Genomic DNA, 10,665 nt, shown 5'->3' with positions numbered 1-10,665 from the left:
ATCGACAGAGGCAGAGATTTCGATCTTCGAGAAACGACTGCACACGTCCACATGTTCACAACCAAAACTTTTCAAATTACACATTTTTAGTATACTTAGGGCGAATTAAAGAAAGCAATAATAGTACAAATTAAAATAGTTAAAATCCAGTTTTGTGTGGGTCTATACACAGGGAAAAGAGAGAAAACGATGAACAATAGCAGCAAAAATGTTAGCGTGTGTAAATTTTAGGAAGGTGTCGTCGCGAGCTAAGCGTCCAAACAATTCCACTGACCTCAAAAATATGCGGTCACGGTCAAATGTAACTTAGATTCTACATATTTGAATAATAGCCTAATTAAAATTAACATAGAGAAAAGAGATGATTTTTTTATTATGACAAAAAAAGAAATAGACAAGAGTCACATATTTTAATGTTAAATATCATATTACTTGGTAAGTTATAGATACATAAACATTACATGTGAATGGAATGAATGAATACCCAATATCACCCATTTCAAAGCTGACATTAATAAGATTTACCTTGAAACCTCACAAGGACTTTCAAGCCGCAAAGCAATCAGACCTATGGACATTTACAAATAATTAAATTCCTTTTTATTTTGATTATTCATGTATACTCTTTTCTTTTCTGTTTTATTTTTTTTGTTTGTTTTTTTATCGTAATATCTTTGATATGAATGTTATCCTTAACAATACCAGATGTTAAAAATCTTATTAATGATTTTATGATGCTATGAAATTAGACATTTTATTATATTTTATAGCAGCATTATACAGACCCTTTCCAAAAAATTTGAATATCATGGAAAAGTTTATTAATTTCCATAATTCCATTCAAAACGTTAAACTTCCATATAGATTCAGGGCCCACAACTTAAACGATTTCAAGTATTTAGTTGTTTATTTGTACATAATTTGGCCTTCCAGCTCATAAAACCCACGAAAACAGGATTTCAAAAAATTAGAATATTACATGAAATCACACAGTAATTACACAGTGATACCATGGTCATTGAACCAGGTTTTGGTTATTTTGGCAGTGTGGGCAGGTGCAAATCCTGCTGGAAATGAAGTCAGCATCTCCATAAAGCTTGTCTGCTGAAGGAAGCATGAAGTGCTCTGAAAATGTCCTGGTAGACGGCTGCGTTGAGTAAACAGCACAGTGGACCAACACCAGCCGATGACATGGCTCCCCAAACCAACACAGACTGTGGAAACTTCACACTGGACTTCAAGCATCTTGGATTGTGTGCCTCTCCATTCTTCCTCCAGACTCTGGGACCTTGGTTTCCAAATGAGATGCAAAATTTGCTCTCATCAGAAAAGAGGACTTTGGTCCACTGTGCTTTATTAAATCCAGAGTCAACGCAGCCGTCTACCAGGACATTTTCAGAGCACTTCATGCTTCCTTCATTTTCCAGCAGGATTTGCACCTGCCCACACTGCCAAAAGAACCAAAACCTGGTTCAATGACCATGGTATCACTGTGTAATTACTGTGTGATTTCATGTAATATTCAATTTTTTTGAAATCCTGTTTTCGTGGGTTTTATGAGCTGGAAGCCCAAATTATGTACAAATAAACAACTAAATACTTGAAATCGTTTAAGTTGTGGGCCCTGAATCTATAATCTATGGAAGTTTAACGTTTTGAATGGAATTATGGAAATAAATAAACTTTCCATGATATTCTAATTTTTTGGAAAGGGTCTGTATATGAAACATTTGTATCTTTTGAAATGTTACATGTATATTTTGTTGGAAATAAACGTAAAAAAAACCCAGGATAATTACTAATCCACTGTAAAGTATGAACAGTTAAACACGAAACAATTTTCCAGGAGTAACAATTTTAAGCGTGAAAAGCTTAATTTACACTTCGAAAATTGCCCAAAACTGGTTAAAAGAAACATTTACTCAGTGACAAAACGCTGCATCACAGGTATAAGGGAAGAGTTTGAGGTTATTACTAGGTCTCCTAGGGTAGTGAACAAACGTTTGTTCTGTGGAGACGGTCCATGTGATATGGATTAAACGTGGCAGTCCGAAACAGCCAGAGGGGCAGCAGGACTGCCACTAACGAGTCCAAAAGAAATGGGTCAGTATGACTTCTCATACAAAGCGATGTGCACAGAGAGGGAGCACAACACTTGAAAAGATCGTCTCCAAACATCCAGGAAACTTACAATTCTGTGTGAACAAACTAATGTCTGCAAAATCTACATTTTTACACCGAATTTGAAAACCTCTAATATTTATCGGGACTAATGCTACTAGTAAATGTCTAGGTGTTATCTAAGTTTATGGCTAAAGGGTTTGTATTCAATTCAGTATTGGTATTCATGGTAGTTTCCATATTTACTGCCAAATAGTGGTCAAATTATGTTACTGCTGCTTCTACTGCATACAAACTGACAGTGGAAAAACAACAACAAAAAAATTCAAATATATATTTTTATTTTTTAGGCACAGCAGAAACGCATGCAAATGCCATGGGGAAGAGACAGTGCATATGGAGAAAATAAAAATACAGAAAAAAACAAAGCAAATATACAATATAAGAAATAAAGTTCAGTCCAAACAGATAAAAGGCTCGACTTTTTATTGTAGATTCTGGATTTCCTTGCATTTTAAATTCCACCACATACAGTGGAATACAATATAAATACTTTAAAACCATAACAAAAATATGCAGCCTAAGTTGTTGTTGTTGTCATTAAATGTGAATGAAAGAGAGTTACGTGACCGTCAGAATGCTCGGAGTAGACTGGTAGTCAGATTACGTGTTAAAGAGAGAGAAACAGATAGAGTTAAGCAATAAGCCTCCGAGTGTTTCTCTGAGGGAGGTTGCAGTAGGATATAGGGCATCAATTACGCCCAAGTTGCAATTTTTCCCCAACAAGGAAGCGTTTTCTCTTCTCAGTGTAAACAGTACAGCCCACCAGCAGTCGTGACTCAGATCTGTGTAAGAGGGCAGAAACAAACACATTAAGGTATAGGTTTTCCCCAAACACTTCAGTATGATGTTCTAACCTTAAAAGATGTGATTTAGGCTGTTTTATGCAGATAAACAGCTTAAAGGGATCCACTACAGCACTAAACAGTTTATATTCTGTTTACTTACTTACTGTTTGTATTTAAAGGGTTAGTTCACCCAAATATAAAAATTCTGTCATTAATTCCTCACCCTTCATGTCGTTCCAAACCTGTAAGAAAATGTATCAAAAATATCTTCATTTGTGTTCCGAAGATGAACGAAGGTCTTACAAGGTTTGGAACGACATGAAGGGTGAGGAATTAATGACAGAATTTTCATTTTTGGGTGAACTAACCCTTTAATAGATCAATGACAGAACATAATATGCTTGTAATATGCTTCTATACTACTGTTAAAACATTTGGGGTTAAACAACCTAAAGATTTAAGGTTTCTGAAAGATGTCTCGTTTGCTCACAAAGGCTACATTTACATTAAAACAGTAAAACAGTGAAATATTACTACAATTTAAAATAACTTTTATATTTTAATACATTTAAAGTGCATTAAATTCCTTTGGTGGCAAAGCTGAATTTTCAGCATCATTACTCCAGTCTTCAGTGTCACATGATCCTACAGAAATCATTCTAAAGCCGCGTTTCCACCGCAGGAACTTTCCCCAGGAACTAGGAACTTTGGGCTGGTACTCGATGTGTTTACACCGCAGGAACCAGGGTCTAAATGAAGTTCCGGGTAAATATTTCCCCCTCCGATAGTCCCTGCTCACGAGGTAGTACTTTTTCAAAGTTCAGGAACTTTCAGGGGTGGGACTTGTGCGCTGCACAAGCTGATTGGTTGTGTTCACGCCGCATTTTGGTTGGATGACTCCACGCAGCATTTTCTTTATTTTTAACCTCCCTTTTAAAAAGTGGCTTCATGCAGTAAAGTTGTCTGTCTGCAAATATGGAATTTAATAAAAAAAACTGGGGGACTGGCGACGAGTTTCAGGCTTTATTATTTGGGTATTTGTGGAAGAGGAAACTTTCTGCGCGTTCGTCACAGCCATCTCACGGCCAATGTCCGCAATAGCTGATAACATACAATTTTATATCTAACGTTAGCATTACGAGCTCTGAACACGCTTTATCAGTGCTCGTCTCTTTTCTGCCACAGCTTTTAATATTAAGTCATTATGTTTACACATTGTCATCTATTGCAAGGCAAACCACATGTTACAAATTTACTATAACAGGATTGAAATAGCGCATTGAGGTTGGTAACAAACAACTATTTACAAGACTGTCACTATTTATGATTGATAGACGGGGTTCAGGCTTTTTTTAAGAGTATTTGCGCAAAAGGAATTTTTTGCGCGTTCGTCCCAGTCATCTCACAACGTACCTTGTCTAATTTTATACGCATACGAGCTTTCTGAACACGCTTTAGTAGCCTATCAGTGCTCGTCTATTTTGTTATGTTAATTAGCCTACCTCGTTAGTAAACCAATAACTGCAGCACAGTTTGAATCTCCTCCATACTTATAAATGTGGCGCTCAAAACTGATTACTGTCCGTCGCAGACTGGGAGGAGCAGTTGCGCGCAGTTTACCTTCCCGGTACTTTAGACCGCGGTGTAAACGCAGAAAGCAACCGGTCTGGGGCAAAAAAGGTTCCTGGGAAAAAAGTTCCTGGGACAAATTGTTCCGGGTAATTTCGGTGGAAAAGCGGCTTAATATGCTGATTTGGTGCTCAAGAAACATTTATTATTGTTATCAATGATGAAAACTGCTAAATATTTTTGTAGAAAATTTGGATTGTTTATCTGGATTCTAGAAAGTTCAAAACAACAGAACTACAATTTGAACTTTATTTGAACTATACATATTTCTACTGTTACTTCAAATTGTCTTTTCTGAATAAAAGTATTGGTTTCTTTCGAAAAAAAAAAAAATGCTGACCCAACTTTTGAACAGAAATGTATCCAAGTTGTATACAGTGGACATACACTAATACAGGCAACAGAAACTAATTCCAGCACTTTGATATTTATAACAAATAGGACACCGTTGCTCCTGTCATGATTTAAAAAAAAAAAAAACAAGATTTGTGTACTTACGTCATCAATTTCCTCATCGTCATTACCAATATCATCAAACAGAATCTCATCATCATCTCCAGGTCCAAATGTGTCCGTTTCATTGATTTTAGCTGCAGGAAAGACACAACAAGAGATCAGCCAAAAGTCTTGTACTTAAGAACACACTCTCATCCTTGAGGATATAAAACTTGTGCTATGTGAGCTTTACTTGTGTATACTACATCATCTGGCACTTTTAATCGTGGTGGGTAATTTGTTTTAGTACCATGACATTTCCATTAAAACTACTAAACAGTAAAAAAAAAAAAAGATTAATTCCAGTTTGAGACTTACCATGTTCTGGAAGTTCTCCGTAGGCTTTAAGACTGCGAGCCTCATCTGCATTGTACTTTAAAATTACATCTGCTTTGTTGTCCTGTGAAAAACATGCAAAAATAAAAAAAATGACATACACAAATAATAATATAATAAAATGTCTATTAAATAGAACAACACCTACCTGGTAATCTCTAAGACCAACAAGGATTATGTCAGATGCATTGATCCAAACCTAAAAGAGATAAGACAATGCGTTTAATACTTGGGCTAGAAAAAAAAGTCTAATGATCACCATAAAAAAAAAAAAAAGGTTGGGTAAGCAGTGTCCTTTTTAAGTCGTCTTCTATGCATGCAGAAATAAGAGGTAAAATTCAACTTAAATTATATGAAAGCATCTATAACATCCAGCCACAGAAAAAAGACAGTCATTCAGATTCATAAGCCTACAGAAAATCCACAGATCTGACTTTCATATTTGTGTACATTTATTATGTGTGAACAGCATGTGTACTGAAACATGCTGAACCAAAATTTCCCCATCGGGACAATAAAAGCCAATACAATCCAATACAAATTAACTTTATCATACCTTTTTCCGGAGCTTTCCTCGGATGTGGCAAAGCCGCTTGACCCCATCAAAGCACATGGCCTCTAGCCGCCCATTTCCCAGCATCTTTATCACCTGGGCATATTCTAGCACAAGACATTGGGAGATTTTATATAACAGAAGATCTTCTTGGCTTTGGTTTTGGCTCAACTTAACTACCATTCAAAGGTTTGGGGTCGGTAAGACTTTTTTGAAAGGATTGATCCAAAAAACAAAACAAAAAAAGTATACAAAAGCAGTAATATTGTGAAATATTACTAAAATGTTCTATTTTAATATATTTTTAAATACAATTTTCAGCAGCCATTACTCCAGTCTTCAGTGTCACATGGTCCACCTTTTATTATTATTATCAATGTTGAAAACTGTGATACATTTTTTTTTTTTTCAGGATTCATTGATGGATAGAGTTTAAAAGAACAGCATTTATTTAAAATGGTGAAGAAATGCATAATCTCTAATAAAAATTTTTTTTTTAAAAAATTAAAACACTGTTCCTACAGATTCTGTAAAATGAAATTCCAGGACGTAAGGACTATTCAAGCACTACTTTTTTTGGTTTTCAAGGGCTACAATCAGCTCTTATCAAACAATATATTTATACATTAAGGATTTTTTTTTTTTTTTTACTCAAATTACTGATATAAAGTATATAAAGTAACATACATCTTATTTAATAATGTATATTGTTGCAGCATACAAATATATTATAATGCCTATTATTGTTCCATAAGTCATGTTTTATATTAGAATGTTGGCGTACTTCGAAGGTATTGAGAAACAGTCGGTTTAATTTAAATTTATCATAGTTAAGCCAGTAGGTGGCGGCAAGGGACTGACTTTAAGAGTGAGAGTAGTAGACCTTCATTAAAAAAACGCTGATTCATTCTGGAAAGAAACAAGGTTGTAAACAAGGAAATTATTTTAACTTTGAACATCACCTTATAATACATTAAACACTAATTTAATATATATTGTATTTCAATAATTCAAACACTTTTCAACAACCTCTTCATAAATATGGCTGTTTTAAAGGGTTTTCCAGGACTTGAATTTCAAAAAGTCAAATTCAACTATTTCAAGCACCTTACAAACCCTGTAAAAAGATTTGCAGTGGTTCTCAATTCTGGTCCTGGCACCCCACTGCTATGCAGATGTTGTATGTCTCTTATCTAACACCTGATTCATACCATAAGCTTGTTAGGAGAGATATCTATAAACCGAAATTAAACTACATCTACACTGATCAAATCCAGTCCTGTAGGGCCATTGATAAACACTAATCCACCAAACCACGAGGGCCATTGCATTTTAGACCAAACATGGAAAGGTGATGGAGTGCAACCCTAACACACGTGAATAGTGGGATATCTTGCTAAATGAATTATCGTGCCATACGAATAGCGTGAGAACTTGATGTCTGGTCCCCTGTCATCATCTCAGTGATATTTTATTATGTTTTATGTGCAGTAAGATGATTTAGGCGTTTTCCGATGTTTCAGTGTGAACGAGAAACCTTTGGAAAATGCTTGAAAATGCTAATGCGAGTGGACGAGAGTGTTTGAAATGAAAATGCAGTTTTTCAAATGTATCTGGTTTAATATAGACATAGCCAGACTGCCACAGGATTGGAATTGAGAACCACTGATCCTTACTAAATCAAAGTGTTAATTTCATAAAAAAAAAAAAAAAAAAAAATTCCATAAAAGTCTTACTGACCTCAAACTCTTAAAGTAAAAAAAAAAAGTAAAGGAACACAAAATTATGCGGTAAAATTTTATTTGAGGGCGTAACTATTAGTGGATTTGAACGCTATCCCGCCATGTTGATATTTACTTACCCTGGCCATCCTCCTTGAAAACCAGTTCTCTCTTCTCTGACTCGTTCTCGTTCTTACCACGCCGCCGATTCTTACCTCCTTTACCTGAAGAAAAGAAGAATCTCAATTATATTGTTTGTAAAAAGCAGATATTAGAGAGTTCCTTCTCTCATCCGGGTTATCACGTTTTCCACAATCTAAAACGTTTGATTAAAATCAAAACCAACAGACACCTGCACAGTTATTTACATTCACGTGTGGCATACTGTGCATGTTCTAAATAGTTTTTTTCTAGCCATTATTATATTAATATTCACAATGTGTTGTACTCACAGTAACTGTTGTGGTTAATTTTCTCTCTGAATATTCACATTATAAAGCCTACTGTATTCTGCATTTTTGATACATGAACGATACTTGCCCTCTGAATGATCATTTATAAAAGATAAAAAATAAATAAGTAAAAGGCCTATTAGTATAAAAATGCTCACCTTCAGATCATGGTACATTAATGATTCAACGTATGAATAACTTCTATATTGTTATGAACATTTAATGGACTGAAGCAACTTGTGTTTACTTGCTTAAACATTATATTTTCTTGATTATGATTTCCCTTGATTAATCATTTGACATCATATTGCAATACAATGATCTCAGCCATCATTGTATTGCACTGCATTATTTATTTTCTTCATAAAACTGAACATTTAAATATCCTCTTACTAAGATATATTATTGGGAAACAAAAGAGTGACAACTGATATGTATATGCATTTTATCTTAGTCTGGTATTACATTACAGCTGTCTTCATTCTTTTCGGCCATATAAATAACAACAACTAACGTAAGTTACACTCAATTGCATATTTTTGCTAGGTATGGGACTCCTCAAGTGTGAAAGTTCCATATTCTCACTATATCATACTATATGGGCCATAAAAGCCTGATGTATCAAATATAATACAAACCATAAAACACATATGGGAAACATTTTTAGATTTTTTAGCAAATATTTTGTCCAAAGGTTCAATTAACGTTAACGGTTCCATTTGAAAAAAAAAAAAGACAAAAATAATTCTGGCATACGTCAGGCTTTACAAGGTAAATTCACTTGTTACGCAGGATAAAAACGACTTGTTTCGCAGGATAAAACGACTTGTTTGGGTCGACTTATTTTGAACGAATCAGTTAAGTTAATGACTCAATTATTCAGTCATTACACAAGGCAATACACACAAAAGACACACCGAATTTTAACTCCCTGACAAATTATTACACCCTCGTTGAGGCCGCTAACTTGTTGCCTAATCCTAACCACCCCACCTAATCCTAAACCTGGGGAATCAGGGGGTAATAATAATCTAGCAGGGGTCAGAACTCGGCACAACACCGGCGTAATGACGCAACTCACAGAAAATGTAACGTTAACTGAACAAATCTTTCAAAAGAGACAAACTGTCTGGTTAAACTCGTGTGTGTCAGTCTCTTAATACTAGCGCTCAACCAGCGACTACCATTAGACAAGCAGCAACTAGCTTAGCGCATGCGATATGGTCACGTTGCTCGCAAAGGCCGGGTGGTTAGCTCGAGAGCTAGGCTAAATTCAGTTCCATTAACAGCTGTTTGTCCCAATTAAGGGTGTTCTGTTTCCCTTACCTTTATTCTTTGGCATGTTCGGATTACAAAGTCTGCGGTCTTTGTTCAATGATGTCGCTGAATAAATAAATGTTAAATTTCGAGGACGTCAAAAAAAATCTCCCTGTCTGTCTGAAGACTTCCGCTCAAAGCCATCTACGACTGCGCAAAGCATGACTTTCTTCTTCTTCTTCTTCTTTCTTTTAATGGCGGTTGGCAAACAACTTTTCAGTGTGCATTACCGCCACCTTCTGATATGGAGTGTGGATCACAATAGCCTTCTCTCACTATCCTTTAAATAAATAAATAAATAAATAAATACATACTTATATAAAACCAATAAATAGCTTCATAAATATCTAATAACTTTATTAATATTCATACATTATCATTATTATTACATACAACTTTCTAAAACAACTAAACTCATATCCTTCTACTAAGCCCTGTTTTATTCAAAAACACAAATATCGCTCTATACCCTACATGCCCTGAATTCATTTGTAGTATTTCCCTCATTTCAAATCTAATTTTTTCTTTCCTAAACCAGTCTTTCAGCCTCATCCTTTCCTCCTTATACCTATGACAATTCATAATTACATGCTCTACTGTTTCGTTAATATTACAGACCTCACACATCCCAGTCGCATGTTTCCCTATTATTTTAAGCGTACTATTTAATCCAGTATGCCCAAATCTCATTCTCGAAATAATGTCCTCTTCCTTTTTGTTCCTATTATTTTCTCTCATACCTCCTACCCTCTTCTGGATACTGTAGTACATTCTCGCTTTTGTTTCCATATTCCACTCCTCTTGCCACTTCTTTCTCATTTCTGCTTTAATTATGCTTTTAACTTCTGCCTTACTATACCTTATTACCATATCTATCTCTGTTTTTTTGGTAGCATTTTTGGCATATTTATCAGCCAATTCATTTCCTTCTACTCCTATATGGGCTGGAATCCAGATGAATTTTACTACTACTCCTACTCTATTAATTCTATAAACAGCTTGGGCTATTTCCAACAAAATATCCTGTCTTGCTTCTGATTGCATGTTCTTAATACTGGTTAACGCACTGCATGAATCTGACCCTATTAACACTTCCCTTGACCTACTATTTTCAACCCACTCAAGGGCTAAGAGAATGGCCAGCATTTCTCCTGTGAACACTGACAATTTATCATTAACTCTCTTATTTAACA

The 10,665-nt window shown here is 35.1% G+C and overlaps 1 protein-coding gene across 1 annotated transcript; it reads right to left on the bottom strand.

Annotated features, from left to right (window-relative positions):
- Positions 1-2,445: 2,445 nt before the first annotated feature.
- On the bottom strand, positions 2,446-9,640 carry eif1axa (eukaryotic translation initiation factor 1A X-linked a). The gene is made up of 7 exons (XM_084414389.1): positions 9,482-9,640; positions 7,844-7,927; positions 5,986-6,089; positions 5,578-5,628; positions 5,412-5,493; positions 5,097-5,188; positions 2,446-2,966 (listed from the first exon to the last, which is right to left on the bottom strand). Exons 1-7 carry the CDS (start codon positions 9,495-9,497, stop codon positions 2,961-2,963), a joined length of 435 nt encoding a protein of 144 aa, XP_084270515.1. The 5' UTR covers positions 9,498-9,640; the 3' UTR covers positions 2,446-2,960.
- Positions 9,641-10,665: the final 1,025 nt, after the last annotated feature.

This window comes from Rutilus rutilus (genome assembly GCF_951802725.1).
Source record: "Rutilus rutilus genome assembly, chromosome: 7".
In the NCBI taxonomy this organism is placed as follows: domain Eukaryota; kingdom Metazoa; phylum Chordata; class Actinopteri; order Cypriniformes; family Leuciscidae; genus Rutilus; species Rutilus rutilus.
The sequence above is the reverse complement of the archived record's forward strand: the minus strand, read 5'-3'. Positions and strand labels throughout refer to the sequence as shown.